Genomic DNA, 18,917 nt, shown 5'->3' on the forward strand with positions numbered 1-18,917 from the left:
TAGTGCTACTTAGCAAAGCATAACACGCTAACACAATAGTCTATACTGGAACATCAACATGTAAGCATACCACTGTGCCTGTATACAGTTTAATACACAGCATAGCAGTACTAACTGTTAAAATGTAGTTATTCGATGGTTTTAGAGCATTACAACACCTGCTCATCTCTAAAATTATTTTCCACAAACTACTTTAATCACTGACCCATTTCCAGCGTTGTTCGGCGTTGCATCCCCCGTGAAATCTGCTCTCAGACAGGCTGTAGGTTTTTGTAGTCCGAATTGATCAGACTGACTACAACTACCAGGAAGCAACCCAGCAGATGGACACCACTGCGCAGGCGCAGACCAAACGGTCGCGCGGAAGATTTGAGTTAATTTGAATGGCTACTGACAGAGGAAGGAGAGCAGGGTGGTGTTTTTAAAGTTTTAGCAATGTAGAAATGGCAGCAAAGCTAAACGCGTCGGAGTCGTTGGATTGTTCAGATTCATCGTCTTCAAACGACCAGTCTGTGTCCAACCGGAGCAGCAACAGAGTCGCAGAAAAAGAGAGGAGGAAAAATGAGGCGGAGGACCCGTTTGTCCTGGCCCTGAAGTACTTCTCTGACGGTAGGTCTCACACAAACACACTCATGCTAATGTTAGCAGACGGTCCTAAATGTCAAGAATCTAAGAAATAAGTAAACAGGCAAGGCTATAAACAACTTTGTAACCGAAACAAACCCGCAACGTTACTTTTCCTCCGAGCTGTCTTTAATATGAGGTCACGTTAGCTCGATAAACTGCTTGCAGAGTGACTAACAAACAGTGATGAGACGGTCTGAACCAGAGCTTTCAACCACTACATCTATATTTCTACAAATGCAGACAATTGTCTTTATTAAAAGCTCGATATCAGAGGATCAACCCGTCATCAGCCGCCAGTGTATGTGTTGTTGGCCCCTTCAAACATTAATGTGTGAGAGGTTGATGACTTTGGTTAGGTTTTAGTTACATGAGAATGAGGTTTATTTTACTGTAGGGCCTATAGGCGTGAATCACAAAATGTGCAAATATCAGTTTAAAACCAGGAGAAATGTCATATTGTCTCAAATATCGGTTTAAAACCAGGAGAAATGTAATATTGTCCCAAGAGCTGCTCTCTGTGAATAATAATAATAACAATAATAATAATAATACACGTTGTTAATACAGCAGCTTTCAAAATAAATGTACAAAGTGCTTTACCTTAGGGACGCAAATAATTATTTTCATTATTGACCAATCTGTCGGTTGTTTTCTTCATTTATCGATTAGTTGTTTGGTCCATAAAACTGTGAAAATCATATGGTAAAAACCAGAAAAAGGATCTGCAAACTGTATTAAAAGCTCCCAGCAACTTTAATTTCAAAAGCAATGTTTCGATCTCACAGATCTTCCTCAGGTGTTGTCAAATCACCATCACAAAGTGATGTGATGATGAAGATCTATGAGAGCGAAATGTTGCTTTTGTAATTAAAGTTGCTGGGAGCTTTTAATACAGTTTGCAGATCCTTTTTCTGGTTTTTTCCTTCAGTAGATTTTTGATCCAGCACCTGTGAAAGTTTTTGGATGTGTGTACCTTACATCGTGTATAATCCCATGTTGACATCCTCAAATGTCTTGATTTGTCCCAACTCAAATATTCAGATTACTGATATAAAAGATTGTTAATTTTCCTAGCAACTCTACTCCCTGCTATACCCTCTATACCCCAACTCTATAACTCTGCTTTACTGCAGCCAGAAGGCTCATGAACTGTAGAATGACCCTGAAAGTAGAGTCTGATCAGACTCAGCTCTCGGCCAGCGGAGGTTAAATCCCTGCAGCAGAACAGGGGACATTAATCCAAGATTTAGGAGCAGTTAGAAGTAGGGATGTCCCGATCCGGTATTTGGATCGGATCGGCCGCCGATATTAGCAAAAAAATGCATATCAATATGGGATCGGCCTGCACGGGAAAATCCCGATCCGGACTCCCGATCCAGTTTGTTTTCAAAACTCTGCAACGATGTAGGTAATCCATTCCAGTTTTTTTCAGCTTTTCCCCCCAAATCCGGTCCGCACCTAGCGCACACTATTTATTTTCTACTCAGCTTTTTTGTGTGTTTTGCTTTTTTTATACAGTTTACAATATTGTTTGCACTGATGGCCTTTTAAGCCTTGGTTTACACTCTTGTTGTTCAAGAGCAGAGCACTGATGCCAATTCAGTTTGTGTGGTTAATTGACTATTATTTTGTCTATTTTGTGTTTATTTAACCCTGTTAAGAAGTCAGCTTCTCATTACCAACCATTGTGGATTATTCAAACTAACCTAATTAAGTTGGCTAGTTGTTCTTAAGAGTAAAACCCTTTTCAACATGAGTATAACAACAAAATAAGCAAATATCTTTAATCTTTAATACATGCTTGGATTGGCCGGTATCGGTATCGGCCGATGCTAAAAGCTACAATATCGGTATCGGATCGGAAGTGCAAAAAGCTGGATCGGGACATCCATAGTTAGAAGCAGCTTGCCTGGGGATCTGAGAATATCTGGCTAGTCGGGCACCAGCAATTCAGCGCTGAGCTCTCAAATCTCTCTCTCTCATCATTCAAAAATTGTTAAAACAGCAGTAATATGATCGTGTCTTATAGTATTTGTTAAAAGCTGAGCAGCCTCGTTTTGTACCAGCTGAAGGAATTAGATAAATGTATGGCTCAAATACATTGAATTACACTAATTGAACTGTGATGATATAAATGCATGCATAACCTTTTTAAAAAAAAAAAAATGGGCCACAGTTGGATAAAGGCACAATTGAACGACTTTTATAGCTTGTTCATCAAATGAAAGATCACAGTCAAATATTTCACCAGGGTTTCCAGCTGCAGGTTTGACATAGGTAGACCTTGCAGCAAGATGTTTTTGTACAATTTTGATGGATTTTGGAAGACCAAAAAAAGGGTACATAAATTTGTGTGTAACTTGCATAACAAGGACACTGAATATTTTGATTATGTGTGGTAGCATATATACAAAGAAGAAGAGAGGGGTGAGGATGGAGCCTTTTGGACCACGGCAGGTCAGACGGGGGTCAGACAGAAAGATCTATTTAATAAATAAGATTTGGACCAGTTTAAGACAGTAAACCTGATGCAAACCCACATTTAAAGGTGACCCAATTCAAAAGAATAGGGCCTTGTGATAGCATCAAGCCTCCTCCTAATATTGTGTGTTGTGGATCTCACGCTTTCTGTCACGCTTTCTCACACTCAGATTTGTTTGAGAGCATCACATGAGGAGAATCCCACAGCCAAACTTAAACGCATGTTTTTATAATAAATTGTTAAAATCTTGACGTGAGGGTCTGACTGAGGTGATCAATGGTGTCATTTTGCTCAGCTGAGATCAGGCAGAATTAAAATCTGCTTTAATGGCAATATTGTTTGTTACTTTGATAATGCCAATGTTTCTGTGCTGTGACATGAACAGAAACCAGATTGATATTATTTATTTTAAAAAATCAACTTTGAGTAAAAGTGTCTCGAGAGCAGAACGTTATTTATAGTTTATAAAATAGTTCAACCAACCAACACCAACGTTAATAAGCTCCTTAATAACCTTTAGAAATCTGGCTGGCACAACATGTAAAGGACTTGAAGGTTTTAGTTTGTCAATTAAATCATGTTTCTGATTATGTTGCTTGCATATAAGAACTTATTCTTGTCTCTTTTGCAGCAAACATATGCATAGCTTAATTGGGAAAAGCAAAGTTACTAATTATTAATGGTATTCTCAGTGAATCCAGGTAATCAAAAGAGAGCCAGAGTAGGTTGAACTTGATGCAGGTCTTCTACTCGTTTGCTGTCACTTGAAAAAGCCCTGAACTTGTTGATATTAGTTTTTTGTTGTCGAACTTTGTCTTGCACGCTCTGATGTGACGTTACCTCTCTCTCTCCTCTAGTTGAAGCAGGTACTCCTCATCAAGGCAATGATGATTTTGAAAATAACCTGGCGCTTGTGGAGAAGGTGGCCTACAGTCGAGGACTTCCTCCAGAGGCCATCTCTATCATGCTGGAGTTTGCGATGAGCCTTCGCATGGGTAAGACATCACAACATCTGTGGACCGTGCATTTAGTTTGGCACTAGGGTTGGGCCCTGATGTGTGGGCCACTTCTACGAAGTCACACACTCTGTGGAGTAAGCGTACACCTCAGGCAGGTTGCCACTTTATCATGTGGCTAACCTGAAAAGAAAAATGTCATCTTTAACCCTTAAATGGTAAATGGACTGTACTTATATAGCGCTTTTCTAGTCATTATGACCACTCAAAGCGCTTTTACATTACATGTCACAGTCATCCATTCACACACTTTCATACACTGATGGCAGGGGCTACCACAAAGGGTGCCAACCTGCTCATCAGGAGGAAACTAACCATTCATACACATTCATACACCGTTGGCGCAGCAACGGGAGCAATTTGGGGTTAAGTATCTTGCCCAGGGACACATGGACATGTGGACTGGAGGAACCGAGAATTGAAACCGCCAATCTTCCAATTGGTGGACAACCGCTCTACCTCCTGAGCTGCAACTTGGCAACTTGTTACAGCCGCAGCCATATCTCCTGAGGCAACTTGCACCAGGAGATACATACATACATACATACATACATGTTTTATACCTCAATAGGAGCAATGTTTCCTGGTGGAGATACAACTCATAAAATCAAGAATATACAAAATATTTTATAAAATTATTTGTGGAAATGTTTACTTAGGTGCAAATGAGATAAGTAGTAACATCAAAATAAATAAAAAGAATAATTATAATTTTCCACTCCTGCCTGTTTAAGGGTTAATTCACACCGGTCAATTTAAAGCCAAGAAAATCCCTTAACTTCCCCTGTCTTTTTTCTGTGGGTGGAGACCAGAGAACCCATTACAACCTTCTCCACACAGAAAGTCCTGCTGGCAGATGGGCTCAAACCGGCCCTCACTGTGAGGTGCCAGTGTTAACCACTGAGCCACTCTGCCAGACAGGCCATTTGGTCATTAGTGTTTTATTTCCACTGCTAAATTGACAAGATTACTGGAGCCAAACATCGCTAATGTAGTAGTTATGGTGTAATGGGATATTAGTATGATGTGAGCACATATTTTTCAACAAATGGAAACAAGAATTGTCTAGCAGTGTTCATTGATGTCTGTATTTTATTACAGCCAGTCTTCCTTTAGTTGATTTTGTTCCTTTGTTTTACAACATTGTAGGGACGAGTCCAGTGGTGCGGGTGCTGAAATGTCTAATTCCTGCCTCTGTGGTCCCACAAGACGCCATTGTCCGAGCAGTAGTTTGGCTGGGTATCAGCAAAATAACTGCTGGTACACAAGTAAGTATTGTCTCAGGGCTGATGTTCAGTTTTAAAAATAGTTACCTGTTGTATCATATTGTATATACTGCATCATAGATATTGCACTTGTGTGTTTACATGTATGTATATTTTCTAGGTTCTTTTCATAAAGTGGGTGTTGACCATTTTTGACATGATTGACGCAAAAGACCAACTGAGGGCTGTCTATGGCTTCATCTTCAGCTTTGTGACAGATGAAAATCTGGTAAGTGTAATAAGCTGTTTATTAAATGATGGTGGTCAAATATCTATCTTTCTATCTATCTTTATTCATTAACATCATTAGACTACATTTCTGTTTGTATTTCTGCTCTATTTGTGAAAAGACATTTCCATTTGTCTATAAATACTGTGCTGATGTCATAAATAAAGGTTATTTTCTGCCTGCCTGGAAAGACAGATAATGTGGCTAAAGTTACAGACTCATAACTAGGGAGCTTTTTCGAGGAGCAGGGACTGAGGTATCTGGATAGCTACAGTATGCTGCCAAATCCAGAAATCCCCTCAAATCTGAAACTGAAAATTGACTGATAGCAAATTCATCCAGACAACTTGTGCTGGCAGTACTTGAGTTGTTGTTGGTTGGCATGTGAATTCATATCTTTTTACCAGTGCAATAAAATGACATTGTAATACTGTAATGCAATATGAGACCCACTGACTGTTGACATTTGAAGTCATTATTATGTTTTGTCACATTGTTTCAGTGTCCTTTCATCTGCCACCTGTTGTACCTTTTGACCAGAAAGGAAAGTGGTAAGTCTAACATTATCACACCTGAGATATGATACACATCGATGCTGCTGTCTCCAGTATTTTCCTCATTATTTCCCTTTTTACTTTTCTTATCACTTTTCTGAACGTTAATGACCGCTTCGTTTGTTTCCTAATTGTAGTGCGAGTATTCAGAGTAAGAAAGCTGCTGGATCTGCAATCTAAACTGGTAAGCATCCTGCCTGGTTTGAAGTCCGTCAGAGCCATTTATCAAGGCTATTAAATAATTTCTGTAATCAATACAGAAATCTATTCAGTGATAAATGGCAGGATCGGTTTGTTTTCTACACTCTGCACATAATCTTAATAAAGTTACAAGTTACAGTTATAACATTTGTTGTTATTAAATGCTGCTCTTAGGAGATAACTATGAAGGAAAAAAAGATGTCAAAGATGTGTCGTGCTGAGCATGTTGATGTTCTTTCTTGTTTCTTCAGGGAAGGCAACCGTTCCTCCTGCATCTATTGTCACTTTACAAAGTTTTTTGCCCTGAACTGGTGACACTCTCCATTCCATCAAGAATGAGGGTTTGTACATCAACTGTATATACATATGTATATGTGTACATATAACAACAAATGAAAGCAGAGAAGGAATTGTATGTTTTCTGTTGTTTCACAGAGTGGGTTTAGGAACCACAATTCTCCTTGGAAATCAACGTTGATTATTGTGCAGAAGAGAAATGGTTCCCAACTTGCCTCCATTGTCAACCCGGCTGTCACATTGAAAGATAAGACCAGCTCTAGGAAAAGGGTAAGGAAGTCTATTTAAGTTGTCAGATGCACTGCTTACTCCTGCTCAGCCCACGCTACCGCTTTACTTTTCAGTTCACATCGTTCTGCAGGTAACGCTGTGGCTTGCCTCTCCAGCATTCACATGTAGGCTCTGAAGGTTTTCTCCAGGGGTGGTAATGTTTTCACCACTCTTGGCTAGTTTGCTGTGCTTAATGTTGAAGTACAATTTTAGAAAGGTTATCATAGGTGTCAGAACCTAATAACAAATACGTGCTCTGTAGTAAAGCCTGGTTGAAATAATGGTCAGCCGATATTGTTGGCTGATATTAGCTTATCACAGATATATCAGCATAGCATATATGTTGTAGGATATGCACAAATATGTTGTAATGTTTTAAAGTTATAAAGGCCGCTTTTTATGTGTTTGGTCCTTTTTCTTTATTCAGATTTAATATATGCCTACATATGTTTTTTTCAGATATTTTAACACAAACACCTCGATATCGATATTGCAACAATATTGTAGATATGGCTGCCAATGCTTTCACAAAATATTTACATTTTTGATAAATAATCATCAGTAAAGTGGATATAATAACAAAGTGGGTAAAAGGTACATAAGAGAACAGCTAGAACGGTCTGGTAAGTTCAGAAAATTATATACTCAACTGTAATGTAGCCTTTAAAACCAGGAAAAGACAACTCTGATGACATATCACAATATTACGATATCCAAAATCTAAGACAATATGTTGTCTTATATCACAATATCAATATAATATCAACATATTGCCCAGCACTAAAAAATGTTAAAGATTATCAGCCAATATATTGATATCCAAAATGTTTTACTCCCTAGTATAGGTATAGACATTGGTCTCAAATATACAGTATAGGTTGGGTCTTGTTCCTTCGGGTATATAATTGTAATTCATCTATTTTATCTTTACTTTTACTGTACTTTCTCAGAAACACTGGCACCTGGAAATACCGGCACTGAGTTCTGCAGTCAATAAAGGAGCTCAGACTGAGCCATCTCGCAGAAAGGTGGTCCCTCTGGTGCAGATCCAATCCTTTGCTCAGCTGCTGGAAAATATGCACCGTGTAGAGGTAAATTCTCCAAGGACAAATTTTCTGAATTTTACATCTGTGGGGTGCTGACACTGGGGCTGCCTGTGCCCCTTTACTCTCTTCTTTACCTCTGTTTCCACTCTCACCTGTTATTCCCAAAGCCCAGACACACCTGGACTAGAAACGGATGGAATATCAAATAAGCATTAAGCATGAAGATCATTAATCATTTATGCAGTTAGAATGCATAACTGCGTCCCATTTAAATTGTGATGTTTCCTCACAGCCACTGGGTGGTGCTGTATCACTGTTATAGTTTTCTATGCAAACTATAAGAGGCTACTAACAATTTAGTCCTAGAGAAAACACATCAGAAGTGGCCTGGGGCTGTAATTTGTTAATTAGATTACAGCATAAACCAGTTTTACAAGTGCTTAGCTTGTCCTTTGTTTTAAAAAGAGGCATTTGTTACTTTTACAGACATCATCAGCAGTTTATCTAACCTCTGAGTAATGAAAGCAAGAGACCTGAGATGAGATGTGTCTGAGTAATGCTTTGGAAGAAGTTAAAAAGTTAATTTTTATTTAGTCATTTAAAGAGGCCTCTCCATAAATGGCCTGCAGATTCAATGACCTGATAAACTAATATAAGTCATTTTAAACGGCTTGCGTACATTTATGTGTCATGCTACATAAATTCACCACATTCACTGCCCACAAAGCTGATGTGAGCAATAAGGCCTTTGTATGGTGATAGCGTCAACTGTGAGTATAGCCATGAAGCTCCACTTTGCGATGTGTTTAGAAGGTCGGCCTTATAAAACTATTCTGACACTGTTGTTGGCAAAAGATGGTTGATTATTTCTCTCACCAGCAGCAGTTCTGGTGTCAAAGGCAGAGTGATGCTTTCTCAGTTTAATGGTACAGTTGCTCCATAATTATTAAAGAACTGAGCTGTGTCCATTCACAGTCTGTCTTTCCCTCGTTCAAATGTATTTATTGTACTGACAAAGTCTCCATATTGGGAGGCAGCTGTTCATACACAATCAGGGACTGTATAAACTATCTGGTGGGATGGAAGAAATGTCCCAGTGCTGGCTTTATGGGGATTACCGGATACTGGAGAATTAGCTCAGTAGTGGAATAATGGCCCACGCAGCTCAGTGAAAAAAAGAAACAAGTATCAGTTGCTTCTTATTCTGTAGTAGGTAAACAGATTGATTTGAATCTGATTGGGCAACTATTAACGCTGACCAGCTTATTGATTTCATGTTTGAATTTGTGAAAAGTATTAACTTACTCAACGGTTCTCTGTACTTTTATGTATACATAAATATTTGATTGCGTGGGCTCCTCAGTCATTATTTGTCATGTTCTTACATGTATTTCGTCATGTATTACCTCTACCAGCTACCGGCTCAGATGGGCTCACTGCTGGGCTCCAGTCTGGCACTGCAGTACCTGGACTGTGTACAGGATGAGTCTGCCCTCCTACGCCTCAACTTCTGGCTAGGCTACGCTCTTCACGAAGGTATGGTAGAACGGGGGGAGCAACTGCTGTGACATCTTCTTAAAGCAAAGCTGACCTTGAGTTGAACCCCAATATGTTACCTAGTTGGTATATCAAAGGGATTATTAAGGGTTTAAAAGAGACTGGAGGGGCTCTCACTTGTGAGGATGCAGATAATCTGTAGTCTTGTGTTTTTTTCATTTTACTCCCTTGATTTTTACACTCACTAAATACCCTTTTTGCTGTTTTTGTTAAGAATTTTTGTTCTGCAGCGATGGAGGAGCTTCCCAGAATTCAGAAGAGGCTCTACAGCTTTTGGATAAATTGCTATCCGCTCACCACTTTCTCCAGGTGAGCCTCGCTCCTCAGGCACTGATAGCTACCTATCTACTTCACACTTGTTGTTCACGCTTTCCTGTATTAATCATTTCGCACCCACACGCTCAGGCGACACCTGCTGTGTCCTAATGAGTAAAATCACAGTCAAACATTGATTTCACATTTTTAATGTGTCACATTTTCTGTTCCAGGAGGGGTTTTCCAGTTCAGAGGCTTTTCTCTACAAGTTTCTCAATGTTTGGGACGGATCCCTCCTCCGCCCACAGATCCTTGGGCTTCTGAGCAACATTCCTGTTGTTCCAAGTTCCCGTGAGTTTTGCTTTCAAGTCAACCACTTTTATGGGCTGTCTCTCTCTCTCCCCAGTCACCATACATTTATGTGTCCCCGTCTCTGTCAAACATACATATATATATATATACATATATACATATATATTAGCGGGGTCCAAAAGCCTGAGACCTCATTTTCACACAAACCTGGAAATAATAAAAAAGCTTGAGGATTCAGAAATATTTAAGATTCTGCACTATTTCTAGGTCAGCAATCAAACTTGAGCATATTTGTTGCATTGACTAAATTAACTCCTTTGTACAGAAAGTCAGATTTCCTTGACTTGCAGCATTGAAGCATGTGTTTGAAAATTTTGACCATAAAAGCCCAAATTTGGTGGCATCTGGCCTATTGTAATGCCATTAGTCCATCATATAAACTGATCTTAGTTATTGATTATTTGAATTCGTTTGTCTACTGTGAACATGTAGTGAATTATTATAAAGGACAATTAAGCTTCTTATGCATTTAGAACCATGCATATTCCTGACTGACAACTTTTGTAATTAAGAATCATTAGACCTTACGTCTTATTTTTTATGTATTGACACCTTTTCTCTAAGGATAATCAAGTCATGCCACAATGATGGTTAATGTACTGTTTTACTAGAAACATAAATGCACTCCTATTCTAATGAAAAAAAACAAGGTTATTTCAATGGGGAATATGTTTTTAATCCCATGTCTTATCTAGTCCATGCCCAAAATAACTCATATGAAAAATGTGAATCATTGAACTCAAATCCTGTTAATCTACTGAATCAGCTCAACTTCTACTCATCTTCATCTTCACTATGATCATGAGTGTGAGGTTGAGGCACAGCCTACATTGTCCTCATATGACACAGGCCTGTTACTTTGACAACATTGCCTGTTTTAGTATGTGTTTCAGTGTATCTTAGAGATGACTGCTCTATACAAAGCTCAATGTAAATGAAGAGTATTAATTCATTCTATTCTTCATTGAGCCCATAAAAATCTCTGCGGTGTATAAGGAAAATCAGCGCTTTCAGTGGACTTTTTAATACGTACTGCACAGTCGTCAAGTTTCCGCCTATGGTGTTTTCAGAAGTAGCCCGTGTAATGAGGATGTCCCCGGTCTATGCAATCAATGCAGCTCTTAATGTGTTTTGTCATCAATTATTTTGCTAATATTTGTCAAACAGTGAGGATAACACCCCACTCTCTACTCAGCAGGACACAACCTCTCAGCTGAGCGCGCACATACACTGTCCTGTAGAGAGTGCGGGGGCGGGACTGATACAAACAAATGTGTTTCTGAAAATAGTGATAGAAAATGTTTTTCTATCATCATGCTCGCATTGCAGTGAAGTTGAGGCTAGTGGTTGTAAAAATAAACGCATAGAGAATCACAGCTTGTTAATCAAAACTATTATATTGAATATGTTTATTAAAAGCTATGGATGACTCCGAGATGGATTTGATTTACTCATCAGAGGCTAATTCAAGTAACTCAACCTGCAACCAGTGTTCACCCATTATGAAAATGGCCTGTTTCCAGCAGACCATTGCTTACTAAGTAGTATTATGATAGTGGGAAACATTGCATCAGCACTAAGTGAAAGTGTGAAAAGTGCCATTGTTATTCTAAGCAAAGAGAAAAAGATGGGATTTCTCAGCATCAAATCATGGCTAGACTAAAGGTTTCTAAGGGGGCATTGCATGGAGATCTAAAACATCTTTCAGAAACTGGATCAGTTGCATCCAAAGCACGATCAGGCAGACCTAAAGTGACCACACCATCAGAAGATCAATACATCAAACTTAGCTCCCTGAGAGATAGAAAAACAATTTCATCACAGAAACTGAATTTGCTAAATAAAGAACTCAATCAGCAAAAGTACTGTCAAAAAAGAGACGGTTGCCTTGTGGTGGTCTCAGAGGATGAGTAGCGGTTTCTAAACCATCTCTCAGGAGGGGAAAAGACCTTATGCTTGTGGTGGGGTAACCAATGCCATCATTTCACAGTGGATGACAGAGAAGAAGTCCTATTTACTGATGTGTCCAAGTTGAGACTTATGGCAGTAACAGAAGGGTTTATGTAAGGAGACGAACAGGAGAGAGAACCATACCACGTGTATTAAACTGAAACGTGGTGGTGGGAATATTCAAGTCTGGGGGTGTTTTCCCTCCTCTGGAGTTGGACACCTGCACAAACTGATTACGCCCTCACCAAGGAGAAGCACCACTCAGTTATTCAGAGACACGTTGCATCCTCTGGTTTGCATTTTTGTGAAGACGGATTCGTACTGCAGCAAGATAATGACCCCAAACACACCTCAATACTAAAAATTCAACTTTTCACTCAAATTATTAAGGTTATATTATCATTTGGAATGAAAGATAACATAACATTTACTCACAAATGTCTATGAGAGGTCTCAGACTTTTGGACCCCACTGTACATTACTGCTTTCCTTTCCAACCTTGCTCTCCCCTTGAATAAAATCCAGGTTCCCATGTTAGCAAGACCTGCCATGTTGTGCATTGATTTATGTTCCTGGTACAACTGTAATCTTCTATCTCCTCCACTTCAGAAATCGGACAGCTTCTGTTTGAGCCCCTCATGCAGCTCTTCTTCACGTCCTCGCCCTTTTTCAAGGTAGGATTTCTCTCTGATGCATGTGTGGAACCCGCTTGATATTGCTCTTATTTATAGTATTTAGATCAGAGAGCCACCTGAAAGTAAAATAAGTGTTTATCTCATATTTATAAAGCACTGTAGTCGGTTGTGTTCAAATTATACTCAGCCCTTCTGCTTGTATTCATCTGTTTGTGTGTGGCTAGTGCGGATTGATGGAGTCCCTCAACAATATGCTGCGGAAGTGGCTGACCTGGCACTCGGTGTACGCTCTGGAGGACGATTTGGATATCAGCCTCAACAGCCACACCTCCATGTGAGTCTCACCTGTACTTCCTGCCACTTGTTTATGCCGTGGGCATAAACAAGCAGTAGGACTGAAACATTTTGTGAAGTCCCTCTTACTCCTAATAATTTCTTACAGACGTTATAAAAGTTTTACGGTGTTGCCTCAAATTTTATTTACTGTGGCTAAGGGGTATTGAAAAAAGTAATTCTCTGAACACGAAGCAAACATTACATATATTCTTGTTGACTTACCTGTTTAAAAAAAAAGAAGAAGCTCAGTAAGTTGAGCCTATTAGTTCAATACTTTTGGACTGAAAAAATCACTCATAATTTGGGTTAAATCTTGACTGAACTCACAGTTTGGTCTGTAATGAAGCTTATACTTTTAATTTGAGCTCATGATGCAGCAACAGAAGCTAAATGCAGAAGTGTGTATTGACATGTCATCTCCTTTGGTTTTGAGACCTTCAATGATTCCAATCATACAATATTATTTAGAGATCAAAACAAATATCTTAATATCCAGTTAAATGATTTCATAGCTTCCAGTATTAGGACACACGTACCAGTGTCAGTCATGTATCGAGTCCTCATGTCTAATCCCTCAATAAATGATCCAATAAGTGGTGAAACGGCAGCACCTCCACCCACTGAGGAAGCTTCAGACTTTTAATGTCAGCAGGGAGATTTTAGCCCTGGTTTTCAGGACATTAATTGAATGCATACTCACCTTGAGCATTTCATCCTGTTTGACACTCTCACCACCAAATATAAAATGAAACTCTCCCACATAACTAATCATGCCAGCAAAATAATTAGTTCACCCCAAACTCCTCTATCTGAACTGTATACCCGGTCAGTGATCAGGAAAGCCCCTCTGATCAAGCAGGACCCGTGTCACCCCCTGTCACTCCCTCCATCAATCTTTCCAGTTACTGCCGTCAGGTCGACGCTGCAAAGTCCTACTGGCATGGAAAAAGATTGAAAAGAACAAACAACTTTTATTCCCTTTTCATTTATCACCCTGAACAAACTAAAAATAGGCGCTGTCCTTTGTCCTGTTTAACTTTATTCCTGTCATGTTTGTGCTTTTAAATGTGTATTGTTTGAGCCTTGTCAAAGAAAAAAATTACTTTGTGACAGAGAATTAAGTTATCTTATCTTATCTGTCTGTCCCAGAAACATGACTCTGTCAGGATTTAAGGACTCTGTGATGGAGCTGGTGCACTTTGTGGGCCGCCTGGCCACAATCGGCCTTCAGCTCGAAGGCTGTCACTCCCTCCTCTTCAATTTCATCCTGGACTTCTATGAGACGGTAAATAAGCTAATGCTGGAGATTGAGTCTGCTTTATGACTTTGTCAGGCCAGATGAAGTCTATGCTCAGGTACTTTAGTGTAACTCTGTGTGCTTTAATGATGGATGTGCAGAACCTGAAGGCTGTTTTAATGTTAATCTGCAGAAGTTTAACTGTTTTCACCTTAAATCTGACTTGAAGGCAAATACCTACGAGTATAATTTTAAGACATCACAACTAGCTTGGGAGCCAGTTGTGGTCCAGTATGCAATTTACTCAAGTTTAATATGGAAATTTGAAGCCTCCAGTGCAGAATGGACCTTACAGTTAAATAGTACACAAGCACATTTTGTGTTCAACTGTTAAACTAAATAAAAAATATTTGCCTTTCATAGATTCTTAAGAATTTGTAACACGTTGATTTGACTTTTTTGTGGATAAAACCACATCAGACAGGAGTTATTACCCCAAGTAGAGTCTTAAAAGATGTCTGGAGAGAATCTTTAACCATGAAATGTTCCCTGGCCAAGACGGCACCACCACATAGAGTAAAATATGAAAAGAACAATCAAGAATCACTCAACAAATAAGATCCAAACGATAAGGTTAGATGGATAAAATAACAGCAATAAATGTACTGTAAACAATATAAAAGCTAACTAATCCATGCAGTGGATTAATAATCATTAAAAATAACTACATAAAATGGAAAAATAAAACTGATGATCATAGTATTACACACATTAGGAACAGATAGGGAACACATATTTTAGGAGTATAAACAGTTGTCCGAGGCCTTTTTTGGAACAACAAAACTGTATAAATACAAGAAGCGCTAAGAATAGATTGATAGATCAGTGTGTACCAGCCTTAATCAAAGAGGTTTTTGTGAAGACTTCAGCTGTGACACATACTGTATGTCAGAGTATCTTTTCAGTCTTTACTTTCTGTGGGGAAATTTCTCTCTCTCCTCTGTCAGGTGTGTGACATGTTTCTTAAGTATGGGCTCCCGCTCATAGTGATGCCACCTACTGGAGTCTTCTACCCTGCCCTGTTTGCCACTGACCCTGTGAGCGTGGACAGACTGGCCTACATCATGTACAGGTGAGGACTCTTCATCTCTGTGCCACAGCTGGCCGTGAGCCTGCCTATCTCAACGCATACGCTAGCAAATACACTTAATGTAGAATGTCACATGCTTATACATATTTGATGACAGAACAGAACTGAAATCAAATGGCTTCACTGCACTTACATGTTAATGTATGATTTATGATAATGAGAAGCTAAGAGGCAATATACTTAAGCCCTCCTCTCCTTTTTATGTAGAATTCAAGCTACATTTATTACTCCAGGCTTTAATAACACAAATCCTTTCAGTGTTGGCTAATTGACTACACCCCGGGGTTCTGAAATAATTTTACCAAAGCTAGGCGTAAAAATGCCATGGCAAAAGGAAAATTGGAACATAATTGCTTTTTTTTTTTTTTTTTTTTTTGGACGGACCATAGAGGACAAGTTGTTTTCCAATTAATTTATGATCACAGAGGTCACTGCTCTTTTCACTCTTTAATTTTTTGTTCAGGTACAAAGTGAACTTGACATCAGCCAAGAGTCAAGAAAAACTCACAGAGGTAAAAACACACTTTTTTTCTTGTTGTCCACAAAAGAACCATGTACCATATTAGCTGCTGGTTTATATATATATATATTACTATAATGAGCTCATATAACAGTTATCTTGGTATATGCATTTTCTGTCATCATTACTTCTACATTTTAGCAAGGTTGTTTTATTGTTTTGATTTAAATCTTAGTTCAGCTCTTTAGTAAAAACTCCAAGTATCTACGTACAGCTGATAACCTTTAAACCCTGTCAGATGACGAGTTAAAGAGGTGTTGATTTTAATACATCTGCCACTGTGAGCTGTGAATTTACAAGTACATGTCAGGCAGCCGCTATGCTCGCCTGAAAATGTCACTGGCTCTTTTTATTAGGAGAAATGGAATGGCATGCAAATTAATCAGCACAGTAAACTTCAGTGAAATTCAGAAGATGTGCCGAGCGGTTTAGCTGAACTCTTTCCCCACCTTTCTCTCCCTTTTATTCTTTTTTTTTAGCAGGCATTTCACATCAGCCGCCAGACTTTCCGTGAATTCAACAACTACTTGGTCTTCATGGTCAACTGCTTGTGGAACTCCAAAATGATTCATCTAGGCACGGATATCCAGCTGGGAGAGGAGCTGCTGCTCAAGAGCAACGTACCGCAGTACTGGGCGAGCTTCGACCTCATCCACCACCCGGCCTTCATGAACTACGCTGTCGACTTTCACAGAAGGGTGAGCGTGTGGTGTTTAGGATGTCTTGATTTGTTTCACCAGGCTAGCATCACTGTACGTTAAATAAGCCCTCTCCTAAAGGTTTGTGTATGTTTTCAATGTGGCGAGTCTGTGCAGTTTGGTTAATAGGCAGGACAGGCAAGACAAGGAGACAAATGTGGTATTAATGTATCTTTCATACAAGATGCATTAATACAGAAGGACACTTTATTATTAATGGGCGCATGAGACGTGGTTTTCATCATGGTTAATAATACAAGTACCTTTTTTTGGTTCTGTACAACTGCAACATCCAGCAGTGATCTTCTGAGATTTAACAGAGCGGGCTGACAATGAATATTAATGTTCTCTCTTTATCAGTGTTGGCCGGGGAGGAAGGACATGGACATCAATTCCATAAAGGTATGAGAGGTCTCCTTTTTTTTCCTATAATGCATGCAGCATTATAGGCTTCACATGTAGTTTGAGGTGTGTCACTCACATTTAGGAGATAAAAAAGAGATTGCTTTGATCATGGAAATCTTCAGATATGTTAGATGTAACTCTCTGGGTTTTTTTCAGCATTCCAAGCCATGGGGCTGGTACCTGGAGTATCTGTTCACTCAGGGCTACGACGGCCTCAAACTGTTTATTCAGAGCAACATTAGCCGGCAGCTGCCAGCAGGCGACGGTCAAGGCGACAAACTGTCCACAGATGAGAGGTAGACGCTCAGCTGAGTGGAGAGGGAAAACAACTTCTCGTATCAGACCATTTTAAAAAAAAAAGACTTGTAAATATTTCATCTCTTCTTTCATCTTCAAGCAAGCTTCTCGTCAGCGATATCTGAGTATCTTTTTTATGTATATAGATCTATTTGTGTTTATCGTGTATTTTATAGAATTGTCCATTCAGCAATAGTCCATAATGTCCTGGCGGCGAACTGCCGGAAGCAGTGCTGGTAGCAGGATCCACTTCAATGAGTACATGTTGAACAAGGGAGGATGACATGTTGCAAAAAAAGTGACAAAAACTGAAAAGAAACCATCTAAACTTGTTTATCTTTTAATTAATACTAACAAATGTTTTTTTAATTATTGTCTTTCAGTGTTGTTTCTCTTCTTTTTTTTTTGCATCACAGAACAAAATCTTGTGTTTAACATCTACTCACCAACATGGAAACAGCTACTACACTGAAAATGCATTTTTTTTAAAGCTCACTTGATGTGTTTTTGTTTTTAATACCCTTGTACAGCTTTCCGTCTGTATCTCCCGGGATTTTTGCTAATTGTTAAAAATACATAAAATGAAATAAACATCAAACTGTTGTGTCATGACAGTTTTACAGGACATTGGTTAAAGTGTCTGAAGCTTTCGGCCTGTGTCAACCTGAGTTTTGCCTCCGTCAGTTGGCACCAATTTGCTTGAGTGTTCTATGGATAAGTGTCCATATGTATCGCAGTCAGTGGCTCTACCATCTGGAAAACAGCATTTTGCTATAATTGAAGGACCCATCTGGATGGCTAATAGGCCCCTGGCTCCTCAGCTACTCTTGAAATTGCTCGATGAAATCACAGCATGCCAGGCATTCAGTGATGAGCTTCCTCTGAGATGTACTTTCACAACCCAGAATATGACGAATACATAACTGTAACTGTGCTCGTGTTTGTATATCGTCCAGATTTCATAGAAACAACACGGATGACAATAAAATGATGTTTCCCAAAGGGATTAGGCTATTCTTAAACAATAAGAATAGCCTAATATCACTGTCTTAGGTCTGCAACTAATGATTATTATCATCATCAATTGAAATATCTTCTATTTTGTTTAATGTTAAAGCATAATATGTCAAAAATAGATATTTCCAGTATTACCTTGCTCTACAGCTTACATAACTTTCACATGACTTATTAATACTTATTTTTTAGATGTGTTCATATAGATTGAGAGAACTCAGAACTTAAACTTTAAGGAGAAAGATCTCAACATCACAACTTTATTAAGGCTTTATTGGAGTTTTTCACAACCCCGCTGTCAAAACTGAAGAAGACTTTCAAAAAAGATGTGCTCTCTCAACCTTGAGCCAAATTTCACCCTGACAGTAGTTCGACTTCAAGCCTCCCTCCTGCAGTTCTCATGACTCTCTCACTCTCTCTTCATTTTATTCCAACGGCGGCTCTCTGTGATGATAATATTCCTTGTTACAGAGGAGTTAAAGCCAACAGATGATGTGAATGAAC

The 18,917-nt window shown here is 39.1% G+C and overlaps 1 protein-coding gene across 1 annotated transcript; it reads left to right on the forward strand.

The window, feature by feature from the left end:
* The first annotated feature begins 425 nt into the window (after positions 1 to 425).
* On the forward strand, positions 426 to 18,054 carry cenpi (centromere protein I). The gene is made up of 20 exons (XM_062425663.1): positions 426 to 609; positions 3,967 to 4,104; positions 5,275 to 5,393; positions 5,512 to 5,619; positions 6,122 to 6,170; positions 6,311 to 6,357; positions 6,626 to 6,715; positions 6,810 to 6,941; positions 7,892 to 8,032; positions 9,403 to 9,523; positions 9,759 to 9,853; positions 10,033 to 10,150; positions 12,731 to 12,795; positions 12,981 to 13,090; positions 14,242 to 14,377; positions 15,337 to 15,461; positions 15,943 to 15,991; positions 16,479 to 16,697; positions 17,058 to 17,099; positions 17,259 to 18,054. The coding sequence occupies exons 1-20, from the start codon at positions 444 to 446 to the stop codon at positions 17,400 to 17,402; spliced, it is 2,214 nt and encodes a 737-aa protein (XP_062281647.1). The 5' UTR covers positions 426 to 443; the 3' UTR covers positions 17,403 to 18,054.
* The last annotated feature ends 863 nt before the right edge of the window (positions 18,055 to 18,917 follow it).

This window comes from Scomber scombrus, chromosome 9 (assembly GCF_963691925.1).
Source record: "Scomber scombrus chromosome 9, fScoSco1.1, whole genome shotgun sequence".
Taxonomy (NCBI): Eukaryota; Metazoa; Chordata; class Actinopteri; order Scombriformes; family Scombridae; genus Scomber; species Scomber scombrus.